Here is a 17,115-nt window from a genome sequence, read left to right on the forward strand (position 1 = left end):
GTAATAGCAGGGTAGTAAGTGCCCACTTGTGTCAGCTGAGCTGTTGACTGATGCTGTTTGTTGGCGCCGTTTCTGTGCACGTCTGGTATGGAGTTAGCTGGCTAGTTTTAGACCCTCAACTCCTTAGCGCTTTTTGAGAGCTGCACAGCCGTGCACACTTGTGCTTGAACGTGTTAGCATGAGCTGAGCGCTAGCTCCCCAAGGCCCCCTAACCAACGCCGAGCACTGCTGTGACAAGCCAGCAGGCACGTGCGGGGCAGCTTAGTGGTCCTTGAAATGGGGAATGAATGATACTCCAGCTGGCTCATATGAAGAGCTGTCACACTGAGTTCCTGTTCTTTTTTCCCTCTCCTCCTCTACTTCCCTCCCCAGCGAGTACCTCGCGCGCTAAAGGCTCATGATGAGTGGCACACACACGCGCATGTCAGACCTGGCAACGCACACGCATGTCAGACCTGGCAACGCACATGCTGTGCTGTGCCGCACGGCAGCATGTTGGGATATTCCTGAGTGCTTCGCATACTAACAAGTAGCATTTACACATGTGCGCACGTGTACGCACGCGCACACACACACACACACACACACACACACACACACACACACACACACACACACACACACACACACACACACACACACACACACACACACACACACACACACACACACACACACACACACACACACACACACACACACACACACACACACACACACACACACACACACACACACGTTAGGTGGGGCAGCCATGGTGTACTGGTTAGGGCTTCAGGCTTGTAGCCGGAGGGTTGCCGGTTCGATCCCCAACCAGTCCACCGCGGCTGAAGTGCCCTTGAGCAAGGCACCTAACCCCTCACTGCTCCCCGAGCGCCGCTGGTTGGGCAGGCAGCTCACTGCTCTGGGTTGTGTGATTCACCTCACTGTGTGTTCACTGTGTGCTGTGTGTTCACTAATTCGGTTAAATTGGGTTAAATGCAGAGAACTGAATTTCCCTCATGGGATCAAAAAAGTATACATTCTATTCTATTCTATTCTATTCTAGGAAAATGAGTGTGTGTTAGGATCAACAAAAGCTCTGAATTAGCCATTGGCAATTCAGTGTGCGCTACAAAATGGGCCCAACAAAAGCACTGAATTAACAATCAATACGGAGGTCTACAGGCTGGGGTGGAATAGATTTGTGGGCATTCTCTCCCCCAGAGGGAGGTGTGAGAGGGGGGAATGTGTGTGTGATCTCCACCGGGAAGGACCGGCAGGACGGAGCCCTGCATGGAAGAGGTGAGGCCACCTGCACGGGACCATTTGCTTTTCCTGTGCATCATGCATACAGCACACACAGCACACACACACACACACACACACACACACACACACACACACACACACACACACACACACACACACACACACACACACACACACACACACACACACACACACACACACACACACACACACACACACCCCACAGGACACCACAAACATGGCACACCACAAACATGGCACAGCACACACACACACACACACACACACACACACACACACACACACACACACACACGCACACACACACAAGCAGTTTCTGCTCTTAAAATCCTCTGAGTAACATCACACGGTGTACGCTCCTATTCAGGCATTAGCTGTGAACACGTCGCTCAGGTACGAACCCAAAACCAGGGCCCAGCCGGGGGACACAGCTGAAGGAGAATCCTCTGCAAACGTCTTACTGCCTTACGAGAAGATACTTAACGCTTCCTTATTGACACTCAGGGTAATTAACGAGGAGCCACTGGGTCCTTCGGCGTCACTCAGAGCGCCGGGTTGCCCCGGCTGACTCCCAGGATCTGCAGACTGCATTCAGCGGCACCCCTCAGGACTAAGCTTAAGATTTACACAGACTAAGCCGGAGTCATTCAGCTGCCCGAGTGCTGTCACTCTGTCAGTCCGAGACACAGGCGGAGAGAAGAAAGAGCCCGAATTAAACAGGGAACAAGGGAGAGAGGGAAAGAGAGGAGAGAGAGGGACAGAGAGAGAGAGAGAGAGGGAAAGAGAGAGGAAGAGAGAAAGAGGCTTTCATCTCCTTTAAAGCCTGACAGATTGGCTCCAAAATCAATATGCTCAGTCCTCCTCTTACAGTACTGGAAGACAGTTTCGAATGAGTCAGCCCGTGCGCCAGACAGCCTTAATAAGCCTAATATCCTGTCGAATCAGAGAGGGGCTGTCTGAGCACACACGCCCAGGGGTACTATGCACGCAGGCGGGGTGGCTTTTAAAGGGCTTACTGCTCACTGTGTCCGGGCCCCGAGGTTTGGCAGTCTTCAACCGGACCACTCCTCTGGATCAATACCAAAGACCTTGTGGATTCTCTACCACGGGATTGGGTCATTTACAACAAAGGCAACACGACTTTCTAAAGAGGGGGAAAAAAACGCAGCTGTGCAATTGAGTATAGGCGTGTGTATGTGTGTGTGTGTGTGTGTGTGTGTGTGTAGGTCTGCGTGCGTGTGCTTGCATGCTAATGTAGAATCCATCAGGTGTGTGTTTGTGACAATAATACCGAGCATGAAAGCAAGCGTGTGTGTGTGTGTGTGAGTGTTGTGTGTGCATGAGCATGAATTAATACTTTCATGCAGGAAATTCAAATTAACTCCTGCATATTCCATTGCTCTTCAATGGAAAGAAAGCTCTATTATTTAACGTTATCGTTGGAACGTTGACAAGACATTTTAACATTACAGAAGCTCAAAATCACCTTGAGGTTAAGCTTCAGTCCACACATACAGTATGCAGGCTACACACAAATCAAATCAGGCAGCACTGGGACAGAACAGACACCACATTCCTGCCAAGTTCATGAATCACTAAAAGTATGAACTCCTTAATCGTCGGTAGACAAAGTTAGATGATAAGAAGTGTTCTTCTCCTCATAAAGATAAGTCGTTTTAGCTGAAGGCAGAGTGGTCCTATGTTCCATCAATTCTGTCATTTTTATAAATGTATTTTTTGATTCAAATGACCTGTCTGTTTTAATGTTGCCCGTGTGCTTGCTACACGGCTATTCAAAAGTTATCTTCCTCTTAAGTGCCCTCTAAAACTGCCTTGCTCCACTGTATCATTCATGCTAGGTCATTTTTTATGTAGGGTCTTGAGACTTATACAGTATAATGTTATCTCGTGTCAAACAGTTCTAGCAAAACCTTCAAACGTCCTTCTATTTTCTCATTGGCTGTGTCAGCATTGAAGACACAATGCTTCAATTTGCAGCACATTGATTTCATAGCAATTCATAAACAGTGATTTGGCATCAGCTCATCGGGTAGTGTTTCACAGTGATAAAGGGATAAATGATTCCTTGTGGGGAAGAACGAACAACCCCCCCTTTTCAATCTTTCTGGATCCAAAGCAATCTGTTTCTCCGACCTAAAGTGAGTGTGTGCTCGCTCATTAACAACAGAGCTTCAGATGACACCTAAATTCACCTCTGAAAAGCCCATGATAACATCTAGAAAATGTTAGAGACGTCTACAAACGCAGTTAGCAAACGCACAAAAATAAAATCACCCTGGGTCACATACGTCTATTCAGCATCCTAATGCAACTGTGGGCTGTGGCACGTTCAAATCTCGACTGTAGTCCACGGAACAATGCAGCACGGACGCTCCCCACGGGAGGCTGGAGGACTAATCTGGCAGAGAAACAGTCGAACAGCTTTGGCTTAATTCTCCCTCGCTGTGCTCGGCAGACAGCGTTTAGCGCGACAACCCTTCGCAACGGGAAGAGGCTCCGAGGAAGGCCCGGCCTTGTGTTTAACACTCGCGGGCCGTGAGGCGGCGGAGCCTCCCCGAGCAGCAGATGTTTGGGCCAGGGTAGTCTCCGAGCGTCCTGGCTGGAGCGACGCGAGGACAAGCCCACAGACACGCCCCGGGTGTGTTTTTAAAAACACGGCGGCCGCGTGCCATACATATTTTCAATTATTCACAAAACATCCCCTGAGAAGCTTTTGGGAAAGTCTGTCATCGACACATTGACATTTCCTACAGTAGTTCAAAGCCAACAAGAACACATGGGCTCCTATGGCATCTCCTTCAACACATGCACTAGTACTACTCATGCTCTATGCATGTAGCCAAGTCACAGTGACTAGTCCTATCTGCTCCGAGGAAAGCAAGCAGGCCTTGCATCAGCATGTTTTTTTATGAAGGGCTATTTTCTCTTTTTGGGATCAGATAACTGATATTCAAGTCATTTGTTTAAGAATATGCCCCCTCCGAACACATCCTTATCCTTGTCTCTTCTGTAATTACAGCCGCTTTCAATCCTAATAGCGAAACGGGAAGGTTTTTTGGAAGGGGAGGCGGGGGGTGGACTTCAAGCTCTCCAATCGACCTTCGTTTCTCAGGCAAGGAGGGGAGGGGAGGGGAGGAGGATCAATGCGCAGGAGGAGACGAGGAATTAATGGGCTGCTGGTAGCCACTGGAGGTGTTGATAAGGTGCTGCAGGGTGTCTGCTCAGCTCGCCCAAACAAATGCTGAGGCTGGACTGGGGGGACTTCATGACCGCCGGAGGACACAGGCGTGGGAACGCTCCGTCCCAACCGAAAGATCCAGCTCGTGCAGAGCAGAGCCTCCCAATGCAGACTGGGAGATGGGGAGGGGGGGTCAGCGTGAGTCTTTCAATCACTTGGAGCTGCACATGGCTCAGACACGGAGCACCCCACGCACACACACACACACACACACAAGCACACACACACACACACACACACACACACACACACACGGACAAATGGCACAGAGATGGCAGCATTTGGACTCTTCTTCATCTTTGGAGTGCATCTTTACAGTGCATCTTTACAGTGCATCTTTACAGTGCATCTTTAGTGTGTGTAAGGAGCTATTCAGCACTATGTCCGGCATGGTGCCAAGACGCCCTCCTTGACCTCAGCGATGTTGTGGCGAGGGCGAGGATGTCCCAACGCTCTTATGGGGCCGGGACATAAGCTACAGTGCAACACAATATGAGACGGTTGACCTGCTCTGACTCATTAAGATGCAGGAACCACGCCACCCCCAAACCCCCCCAACCCCCCCCACCCCACCCCACCCCAACAACTAGCTTTCCCGTAAGACCACCCCCACCCTCACCCCCACCCCCAGCCCAAATTCTAAGTGTCTGCCCTTCACCAGAGGAAGACGCTGCTCTGGGGCTGCATTCTCCCACGCGTCCATCAGTGCAGCACTCGTAATTAACGAGAGCGGCAGAGGTCGCGGGACTTGTTTGTGTCTGAGGGTGGAATTAGAGTGGGATTAGACCACCACCACCAACACACACACACACACACAACACCAACCTGGAACCATCCCTCAACACACGCCACACCTGTCCTCTTACAGTAACACCACTCCCCATGCCTGGCTGAAGACTGAAAAAGGTCACATGTAAAGCAACACTAAAGCAAGTGGTTATAGCCAATAGAGGGCCGCGAAGTGAATGCAGAAGTCCCGTTCACCCTTGATGAACCGCTAAAATGATTTTGGAAATATTATTTTAAGGTACGAAAAACTATTCCGTGTCGCTTTAAACCACTGAGCTTGAGTGAACTTATGTATTGCCACAATATGCAGTTAAAAAGGTAACTGCCATAGTCCATTGCCATGCTACCCCGAAGCTGTAGAATTCTTTTTTTTTAACTCTACATCCACAATTCTATTTTGTCTGATAATAATTGGCCATACAACTTCTACAGTGGCAAACTGCTACAGAAGTTAAAACATCAGTCGGATTTATCCCATCTACATGAATATGCTGATTAAAGAGCCAAATGATTAATTACAAGACAACATGGACAATTTCAGAGAGCCTAATCTTTTGTTTCCAATTTGAATCAGATGAGGCTTAAAAAGGATACAAGTATAATTAGTTTGGGAATAACAGCTTCGCGTAACAAAATGTATTCAGAAAGGCTCCAAAAAATCATGGAAATGTTTTTGATTGGAGAGCCTAGCGCCTGTATTCCAGTTGTGCCGCGCACAGCACAGCACAGGGCCAGAGAAGCTACCCATGTGCCAACTCCAGCAGGCATCAGAGACGTCTGTTTTGACTTTGGCCTAGAAGATTATCTCAGAGATCAGGCTATCTACTGAGGGACTCATGAATTATTTATTTCATATTCAACAGAGGGAGAGAGACCCGGGACCCTCACACACACACACACACACACACACACACACACACACACACACACACACACACACACACACACACACATGCATGCACACACACCACACAGACACACACCACACAGACACAAACACACACACACCACACAGACGCAGACACACACCACACAGACACATAAACACACACACAGACACACACCACACAGACACACACACACACACACACACACACACACACACACACACACACACACACACACACACACATGCATGCACACACACACCACACAGACACAGACACAGACACACACACACACACACACGTGTCCATGCGGGAGGAGGAAGGCCCATGGGATGAGGATGAGGAGGAAGATGAGGATGAGGGTGAGTGTGGTCAGCGTGAGGCCCACCTGATGCTGCTCATGCTGCCGGTCTCAGAGCCCAGTTTGCATCGCTCCAGCTGAGTGGCCACGATCTGACGCTCCGCCTCCAGCTCCCGCGTCAGCCTCTCAAACTGCAGCTCCTGGGGACCACAGGGGAGAGAAGGAACACACCGTTAGTGAGTGGAGGAGAGTGTGTGTGTGAACACTTTTTATGTGTGTGTGTGTGTGTGTGTGTGTGTGAGAGAGAGAGAGAGAGAGAGTGTGTATGAATGTGTGTCTGTGTGTGTGTATGTGTGTGTATGTGTGTGTGTACTGTAGGTGTGTGTGTGTGTGTGTTGTGCAAGTGTGTGTGCAAGTGTGTGTGTGTGTGTGTGTGTGTGTGTACTGTAGGTGTGTGTGTGTGTGTGTGTGTGTGTGTGTGTTGTGCAAGTGTGTGTGCAAGTGTGTGTGCAAGTGTGTGTGTGTGTGTGTGTGTGTGTGTGTGTGTGTGTGTGTGTGTTTGCGTTGGGTGAGATGGCGACTACACATGCCACCAGGGACGTCCTGTGCCTCCGCAGGCACACCGCGCTAGCCTCCTGCAGACATTAGCATAGCGGTGTCATCTTACCCAACCTGCTCCAGCCACTCTGCAAGGTTACCGTTTGAGTCACAGTCCAAGTTCTGGAGAGTCAGAATGACAGAGAGTTTTCCACAACTAGCCTACTGAGGTGTCATCAGCGATCCATTTATTTTATTTTATGTATTATGTGTATTTAACGGGGACAGAGTATAACTGAGCCAGATTATAGCAGAGGCTAATCCCTCTATTTTAATGCAAATAATAATAATATAGCCTCTTTGTCATGATTAATTAGTGATCTTGAAAGCCTTGAGTAGATTTAACAGTTTCTTTGTTACAACAATTACTAAATGTGTAATGGTGAACTTCTGAAATGGTGATATTTCTGAAATGTCATCCTCATCCATCGTTGGAACACACATCTCCCTCCTTGTCCCTACTAATAGAGGCTGTCAGCTCAACTCTGCTCATCTAGAAGCCACCAAGGAGCCCTGATAGAGGCAGGCAGCTAACTCTGCTCTGCTCGTCTCCACAGCATGACGTATTTCAGGGCTGCTATTTAAACAATAATGATAACAAAAAAAATAAAAGACACATCGCCATGTTGAGTGGTCATCTAGCTGGACCGAGACGGGCAGAAACGCGCGCTGGCCACGGGCAAGAGCAGTCAAAACGAAGCGGCCTCTTTCTTTGAGACACGCCAGAAATGAGTTCACTTAGCCACAAGGTCAGTGGTCCTCCCCGGAGCAGCCCAGGCGAAGGGGGCCGCTCCCCAGTGCAGCACAGCGCAGCGCAGCACATCACCTGCTATTCTGGGCCGGAGCCCAGAGGAGGGCTACATAAACGCCCATTCAGTGTGCAGAAGAGAGCTCCACACACACACACACACACACACTATGCACGCACACAACTGCAGGGTGCCGGAAAAAAAGGGGGAAAAAAAAACAAATGCATAGAGATGGAATTCACCAGGGGCAGAGTGAGCAGAGCGTGGCGCCGGGTTTATCTCATAGTAACAGGGATATTTTCTACATTGCATGGTCAATCTGGAGTCCTGTTGAGTCATACTACATAGACAATGCAGTAATTGGGTAAATGGGCCAATGAGGTTTTTGCTTGTTTGTTGTTCATATGTTGGTCTACTGGAAATACAATGTTTTTTGACTCTAATAATCATGCAAATGGACAACAAATAAACAAAATAAATGAAATAAAAAACAAACAACAAAAACAAGTTTACAAACAAAGCTAGAACAGGAGAGCACTTCCAAAGAAGGGAGACTCAGCCAAGTCAGTGAACGTGGTGAAAATCAACAAAATCCCACCCCAAAATCCCAATGCTTTATCTTAAAGCTCACAAAACACGAGAGATAATCCATTAAGTCTGCGCTTGATCCACAAACAACAATCCACAATGACAAATACTAACCCCGAAAGCCCAACTCAACTTCCCCCATTTCTGTTGCTAGAGAAGCGGCGGCGAAAGCACCTGTTGCATCGCATGAAAAGGCAAGACGAGAATAAATAAATAAATAATAGCCAGATAAATAAATAAATAACTATGCTTTACCGGCACATGCACCATACTCCAGAGAATGCATGTTGGAGAGAGTAATCCACCGATTGGCACATATCAACAGGCTTCAGCAGCATGCATGTCCTGTGTGTCTTATTAGGGAAAAGTCATTAGAGGAACTGCGGGGCCAGTAGTGACTGCCTTCCAGCCGGGAAGAATAGCAGTTCAGTCAGGCACAAAGGTCGCCATGGCAACAGAGAATTTCGAACCCCTTTGGCATTATTTATGCAACATTGCATCACAAAAGGTCCCTCCCACCAGCTCGCCTGCCAAATCCCGCTGCCCTCCAATCACTCCTCTGCCTGCTCCTCTCCCCTCCCCTCCCTCCCCCTCCCTCCCCTCCCCTCCCCTCCTCTCGCTCCCCTTTCCCGACACCATCTGCGCCCCCCCGCCCCCCCACACCCCCTTCACCCTTCAGCCCCCACTGAGGAGGGAGAGAGGGGAGGGGGGGAGGGGCTCATTGAAAGGCTTGGCAAGTGGCTGGGGGGAATCAGGAGTGTTTTGTTTTTTTGGAGGGACTGAGGTTAGGAGCATAGATGCACCCTGTCTTTCAGTTTGGCTGTGCTAGCTGCTCTTCCTCACTACCTCTCCCTCTCTCTCTACCTCTGTCTCTCTCCCTCTGTCTCTCTCTCTCTCCCTCTCTCTCCCCTCCGTCTCCCTCTGTCTCTCCCCCTCTCGCGCCCATTCTCTAGGGGAAGCTAAGTGAGCGTTGTGCCTCAGTGGCACACTATAGGCAAACTCATTCAACTGGGAGCTGGCCACACACTCTCACAGGCAACACAAGAGTGGAGTTAAATATAGCGTGCATCACACACACACACACACACACACACACACACATCAAGAGACAAAGAGAAAAGGGACAGACAGACAGACAGAGAAAGAAAGAGAGAGAGAGAGAGAGAGAGAAAGGAAGACAGGGGACAGAAGTGAGGTAGAGTTACACAGAGAGTCACGTGCACCGTTCACTGTCTGTGCCCATTCTGTTGTGAGGTGACGTCAGCTTTTTTTCCACCCGGTCTCTCCCCACATCGTATCACCGGCACAGACTCCCCTCCCCCGTCCCTGGCCCCCACCCCACACACACACACACACACACACACACACATTCACATGCAGCAGAACAAACAAACAAGTAAATAAACAAATAAATAACAGCAGCCACCTCAGGGACAACACCACAACAATATGTTTAACACCTGAAGCACTAGCCACCACAGTGCCCAGATGGGGCATTTCACAGCCATTTAGCGGCGAGTGGATAGCGAGCTCAGCCATAGACCAGTGTCAATTAGCTGTGGAACACTATATAACAATGAAGAAGAATACTGCTGCTTAAGGATAATTATGGCCCCGAGTCAAAATAGACTGCCCTTCACTACCATTGACCTTTCAAATGGTAGTGAACCATCATGGATGCTAAGTCCTTGACTCCTCGCCTCCTGACTCATCTTGTGCAGAGACTGTTTCAACTGGCAGTGCATTACGCTGTCACTACGCACGGGAGCAGGCCAGTGTCTGCTGAAAAACAGTGATGATATGGAACAGAACGTGGACATCTCAGAATGCATACGGACGCCACACCAGTAGTACGCAAGTGCATCCTGCCTTCTGTAGAGACACAAAGCTAACACAAGCAATTCTGCCTCACGCACCGCACACAGTCCTGGAACAGAACAAAAAGAGGACTGCATAGATCTGCAGGTATCAATAGTGTTCCAGCTTTGTGTCTTGATTTATACAGTAGGCCTCTCTGCATGAATCAAACGTGTTTTGGAGGCTGCATATTTCACAATGAAAAGCCCGTTAGACCAATTAAGGGAGCAGAGTAAATGGCTGAGGGACAGAAGATGAGAATTTGCCGGTTCAGCTCCTAACTGCAGTCTTCTGGTCTAAATGCCTAATTATGCCCCATGGAGGGACACTGACATTTCCCGTTTTTCCTTTTTTCAAAACACTGCATTTGATGACAAAATGTCACTTTGGCATGCCTTAAAAGTGTCCTTTAGGATCCTTTAAGCTCCTTTAGGAAACTTAAAGTGTAGCCTATTCTTTTCAACATTCTGAAAATACACAATAAAGTGTAAGATATCAGCCTTCAACACTTACTCTGAAGAACCTGTTGAATTAACATGCTTACTTACAATCAATTGCTTCACAAAACCTATACATAACAGATGAAGCTGGCATGTTTTGGGTGTCCTGGTGGTTGAACATGAGACGTGTTGAGCTTGGATGTCCAGACATTAGGCCTAGGCTAAGGCTCACTTTCTCTCTTCTCTTGGATTTCTTAACTTTGCTTTTGTGAAATAAATAGCCCTCCGGTTCAAAAACTTAGATTATCCTATGAATTACAAGTCCCTGAAATGTAGGATATTTGCTCATTAGGCGTACGTTTGTGGGGGAGTAAAGGTATGGTTAGAACTGCCTTCATGCCAGGCTCTTCCTGGAAGACTCTTTAGCCAGCTGATATACTGTATTACTGTTTGAGTGTCAGCTGTGTTGTAGCAGCTTATCTTTAGCGTACCTGTTTACGTGGACCCGTTTGGGCATTGCACCTATGGGAAGGAACACTTCAAGATGCTACCGGATTCATTTGTGTGTCAAAGTTGAATAAAGAGTTGCCCTGTTGGCCATATAATCAAGATATTTAGTGTCTGAGTGAACATGGGAGGAGCTGAATATAACAGAGGATGCGCTTACAACACAGCAGACGCTCCAGTGGAAACATATTAGCTGGCTAAAGAGCCATCCGTGGCACATGCTGGAGTATAGTACCAAAGCCACGAGATGACTGACGGTCGGATCAAGTGTAAACCGATTAAGTGTAAACATTTTCCGTCATCTAATGTGTATGCATTTCAGTCTTCTATAATGCCTGTGTTAAAGGGAAACTCCAGTCTAACAACAACCAGGCTCTATCTGTGGAAGATCTGTGAAAGAGTGTAGATTTTAGTTTGGGACCAAAACGATGTCAATTGGTGGAAGTTTGAGTATGACTGCAGTTTGTCTGCAGAGATCCTCTCCATATGAGCATAGACATGTAATTATGTTTAAGCTTAATGAATGGCTTAAAAGAGCAATTTACTTTGACGTAGGCAAGTTGCCCCCAATGGCTTTGCTATATGCCATTCAGCTACAGTATAAATGCATATTCCAGTTTTACTCAAAACTGCACCGACTGACGAGTGAAAATTCACTACTTGTTATTGTTTAGAAATAGATCCCTTGTTGTAATCTGGCCGGAGTCCTCCCTTAATGTCACTGTTACTGTAATTAAGATCTGCCACAATAAACGAGGGTTGAACCGTGTGACCTGCCACTGAAATATATTAAATATAACTCTTATCTCCATGTACTTATTAACTGTCTGTAAATCTTTATAGAGAATATTTTAAATCTGATTAATAAAATAGCACGCAGTAGGTCTGTGCAAAAACTCAAAACACAAACAAATACTGAACCTTGTTACAGTAAAACCCCCATGACTATTAAAGGATTTGAATCTCTGACACCAACAATCCCCCTCTGGGCCAATGGCCTACGTCCTAACCCTGCAGGACACATTCTGTGCTCCAGTGCCTCCACACATCACACAACATACTGCCTGAATATTAGGCTCATTGCATACACTATGAAAATATTGCTGGAGGCTATTGGAATCCCTCTTTAATAACCTGCATAGCTAAATTCACTGTAATGTCTGTCCCCAAGACAAAATATGCTGCCATTTGCCAGCTCATACAAAATTCACACTGTCAGGAATTAAAGCAATAATTCTTGAGTTTACTTGTGAGTCATGAGTATGGGCAGTTGGGTTGTAGGCCTAGTTGTATTATATCATAGCAAGTGATTGTTGCGAACAGACTCACATGGGTTACATACAACATAAAACATAAAATATTACCCAGCCTTCATTTCAATTCCAACCCATTATGAACTGAAGTCATTTTCAGCGAATTATTTTGAAATGCCGTTTTAATAAAACCTGGTAATATTACTGTAAGTTCCGAATAAGGAGTATATCACATTTATTTTTTGTGTGTGTACGGATCTGAACCAGTGGCCTCAATGTTATTAAAACCTTGTGCCTCTTCTCAATCAGTGGAGTACTTCATATATTTGTTTTTATGTTTTATGAATATTGTTATAGTAGTTTTCCTACAACTGCCAGTGTAATTTCCTGGAATATGCCTAACAGATATTGAGCATTGTCTTAAGTGATTCAGTCAGAGAGAGAGTGTGGGCATTGTGCATTTCACCTACATCAACTGATCACACACTTCAGGCTCTTCATTCACTAATGCAATCCTTACAAAACAATATAAACACAAGACAAGTGAGGTGAACATTACTTTCTTCATTCCTCTTTGCCTCAAAAGCCTACCTAGTGGCTAAAGTGGTAGCCTTGTGTTTACTGTAATAAACTCCAGACCTTCTACATTTCTGCTAACTGTTAACTCAACACAAACCAAGATGGACACTGACGACATCCAATGATATGACTGGATTGGAAGAAGCCAAAGGCAAGTTGGCTGCCCTTCATACAGAGCTGGCTAATCACAGTTCCATTATAGCCACATCTGATTGGTTGATCTTTTTTTTTTCTTTCGTTGCTTAGTGATAGGGCTGCCAACTCAGGCTGGCTTCCGTTGGGAAGACAGGTGTGTAGTACCATCTATTCACCACAAGACGTATATGGGGACGCTGTTTCACTCATTGTGAAGCACTAAATGAGAGATGAGAGATGACAGCGCAGCACAGAAGAATGAACAGTACTGTTAAAACATTAAAATAAATGTTTCCATTACAATGACAGCTAGTGTTGGACAACACAGGGAAGGCATGCATGGCCTCCCTTGACCTACAGGAGAAAATGCCACTGCGTAAAGGCTGACTGCCACTGCTTGGTCAATGGTCATGGCAGTCAGCCATGACGCTTACTGTCATGGTAGGAAATTGGCTGAATGGTTAAACCACTTCTAAGATGACCGTTTGTCCTGTTGTTATAGTAAGTAGACTCACTTAATTACAGGGGATGGTGATTATGCACACTATGCTGATCATGCAGGTAAGTATCTGCCTCCATTCACAAGAGATGTTCTAAATGAAAAATATTTCACTAAATATGAGCAGCTGTATTAATAGCTGAAGGGCAGCTGTCATTTGTTCAAAGGGCTAACAATATATAATTTCAGAACAATATATAATTTCAGCACAACCAAATTTCTGTCATCTCTGTAAACCTTCCTGATGTGTCTAACATGAACACTGCCATCTAGTGGTGTACTGCACCTGGACACAGTAACACACAAGACGTGTTAGCAAAGCAGCACCACAACACCTAACTGAAGCTTAAATCAGACCCCTGTAAAAGCATAGCTGAGCTAATCATGATACCAGCTGCACTCGTAATCTTCACAAAATACAATCATTCAGCAACAAGTGATGCCATCACTAAGAGCCGCGCAGCCTTGACCAGTGGTAAATATATAAACCGATAAATGATTTAGCGCATTGAATAAATAATCTGGAGCTGAGAGGTGGAGTGCTTTCGGAATGCGGAAGTGCTCTAGAACAGAGCCAGGGTCAGGGCCTCCTCTGTGAGCAGGACAATAAGTGGGAAGCGGGTTGCGCTGCCCTGTCCTCTACACAGAGGCATCGTGGAGAGAGAGAGAGAGAGAGAGAGATGGCAGGAGGCCCTTCCTTTATTTATACGCCAGCACTCTCCTCTCACATAGGCCCACTATTAGACCGGCCTACGGCCGTCCGTGGCTGTGTGGCCTACTTTAGGACACGGCGCTGTAGATTTCCAGCCCTGAGAGCTTGTCTTTTCTCCCTCTCCCCGCCCGCCCGCCCGCCTGCCCGCCTCGTCCCGCGCGTGAGTGGCGAGAGAGTGAGCGAGCGTTGGGCTTCAGCGCAGCGGAGCTGAGAGGAGAGGAGAGGAGAGGAGAGGAGGAAGTGGGGGAGACTGTCATAATCAATTCCCATCCACAGCACACTTGGCCATGAATTGACTCTGAAATAGCCATGGGATGCCCTGTGAAACGCTGCTCTTATCTAGCACTGGTGCATGTCCAATGGAGGGCTGTTACAGAGAAAACAAGCATAGTGTTGGAAACGGAATGATTAGGCTACCTTGACCCCAGAAGAAATCATTACGCTGTTCTTGTGTCTTTGCTCTGATTGGATAAATGAAAGAGCAACTGCTAACCTAAGCAGGCCATGCTCGCCTTATCTAAAAGAGGCCGTATAAGTCAAACATGCTTCCTTGAGATAAGCCAACGAGACTGATGTACATACAAATCAATTCATATTTGTCTTTTAAAGCAAAAGGCATGTCTGCAGCAAATGCATTTAAGAGACTCCATCACAACGCATCTGCACATATTTCTGACACAGAGAGAGATGAGCGTAGTTTGCAGACAAGTTCGTCACCCACTACAGCAGGAAACCATTCCTTTGTACCCACTCCTACCTGTGGAAATCATTAATTTGTACCAATTCCTACCTGTGGGCACCATTCCTTTGCACCCACTCATACCTGCGGGCATCTCACCTGCAGTCAGAGTGCCAACCCCACCTCCCTACCCCCTCCGGAAAAACTAAGGTGGCAGACTCTATTATATGAGGCATGAGTATGACTAAGCAATCCAACTCTATGGTGCTGCAGGCTAAACATCCACAATCCACGAGCCCTGCAGTTCAGCCTGAGCCAGCCAGACAGCCTGGGCTCAGCTCTGCCGAGGGATAATTCTGACTCGGAATAATTGCCAGTTGCGCTTGAGGGAATCATTTAAGATGCCTTCCAAGTGAAATTAAAGAGACTGTGAGGATTCCTCCCTAAATGGGAACATTGAGACAATCTTCTCCGAGCGTAATTGCTGATTAACCCCAATGCAAGATAATAAGCTGGCTCTCTGCAGCTGGGTGGGGCTACTACGGTACATACCTGTTCTTTGACGGATGCCAGGATGGCGGAGGTGGTCTCCGTCTCGGATCCGTCTCCGTTGGAAGCGTTCAGCACCGGGCTCAGCATGTTGGAATTCTCTGGATCAGACGGCAGGTCTGGCACTGGCATACCTCCTGAAAGAGACACACGACCACGCGTTAGCTGAAGTGCTATTGAGAATATGCCACTAGTAACCTGAAGTGCTACTGTGAATATGACCACTGTACCGTATGACACTAGATGAGTTATTGTGAATATTCCACTGTATCATATGCGACTAGTTAGTTGAGTTATTGTGAATATTCCACTGTAGCATATGAGACTAGTTAGTTGAGTTATTGTGAATATTCCACTGTAGCATATGAGACTAGTTAGTTGAGTTATTGTGAATATTCCACTGTAGCATATGAGACTAGTTAGTTGAGTTACTTATGCCACTGTATCATATGAGACTAGTTAGTTGAGTTATTGTGAATATGCCACTGTAATGAATGAGACTAGTTAGTTGACACACGGTTGTGAAGATGCCACTGTATCATCCAAGTGGCTGAACGTGAGGTGTGTGGCTTGTGTGTGAAGCCATGGCTGATTGTGCTGATACTCGTTAATGAGACAAAGTGATTGCTGTGTCCTCTTGTGATGACTCACATCACATGGTGTCATCAGATGCCACGACATCATTCATTGTGAGGCTCAGAGAGCTTCTTATTCTAGGAAAAACGGACAACACCAACCTCACACTTGTTTAATCTCCTCTCTCTCTCTCTCTCTCTGTCAGTCACTCACTTACTCTCTGTCTCTCTCTCTCTTACACACACACACGCCTCTGTACATCTTTCTTTTTTCGTCCCTCTCTCTCTCTCGGCCTCCCCTCCTCTCTGTCATGCTCGTGCGGCTTCACGTGGCCGTCTCTCATCCCTCTCTCTCTCTCTCTCTCTCTCTCTCTCTCTCTCTCTCTCTCTCTCTCTCTCTCTCCTGACCTACTTCCGTGTGTGCATCCCTCTTACAGTGCCTGACTCTTCCACGCGGTGTGCATGCCTATTCTATTGTCATCTCCTGGTGCGGTGCACTTCGGCTCTGTTGTCCACCGCTGCTACAGTGCCCAGTTGTCCAGGAGACTGCTAGTCTTTGCTACTTTTGATTTCAGCAATGTTGGATTCCACATCAGCCAAGAAAATGGCTGCTCATATGCCCAGTTTGGACAGTGTATATTTGTGTGTGTGTGCATGTATGTGCATGCTTGTGTATGTGTAGTGTGCATGTGTGTGTGCGTGTGTGTGCATGCATGTGCATGTGCGTGTGTGTGTGTATGTGCATGTGTGTGTGTATGTGTGCTTGTGTCTTGTGTGTGTGTGTGTGTGTGTGTGTGAGAGAGAGCGAGAGCACAAGCAGCGAATGTGTGTGTGTGTGTGTGTGTGTGTGTGTGTGTGGTCTGAATGAGTGTTGCATGTGAGCACGCC

At 47.1% G+C, this 17,115-nt stretch overlaps 1 protein-coding gene across 1 annotated transcript in view; it reads right to left on the minus strand.

Annotated features, from left to right (window-relative positions):
* The window catches only part of ctnnd2b (catenin (cadherin-associated protein), delta 2b), a 78,678-nt gene that overhangs the window by 48,022 nt on the left and 13,541 nt on the right, over window positions 1-17,115 (minus strand). Inside the window, exons 2-3 of the mRNA XM_062554409.1 lie at window positions 15,656-15,789; window positions 6,596-6,708 (exon numbers count right to left, since the gene is read on the minus strand). Of these exons, the coding sequence (XP_062410393.1) occupies window positions 6,596-6,708; window positions 15,656-15,784 (242 nt within the window). The 5' untranslated portion in view covers window positions 15,785-15,789. The remainder of the gene's footprint in view (window positions 1-6,595; window positions 6,709-15,655; window positions 15,790-17,115) is intronic.

Source organism: Sardina pilchardus, chromosome 2, assembly GCF_963854185.1.
Source record: "Sardina pilchardus chromosome 2, fSarPil1.1, whole genome shotgun sequence".
Taxonomy (NCBI): domain Eukaryota; kingdom Metazoa; phylum Chordata; class Actinopteri; order Clupeiformes; family Clupeidae; genus Sardina; species Sardina pilchardus.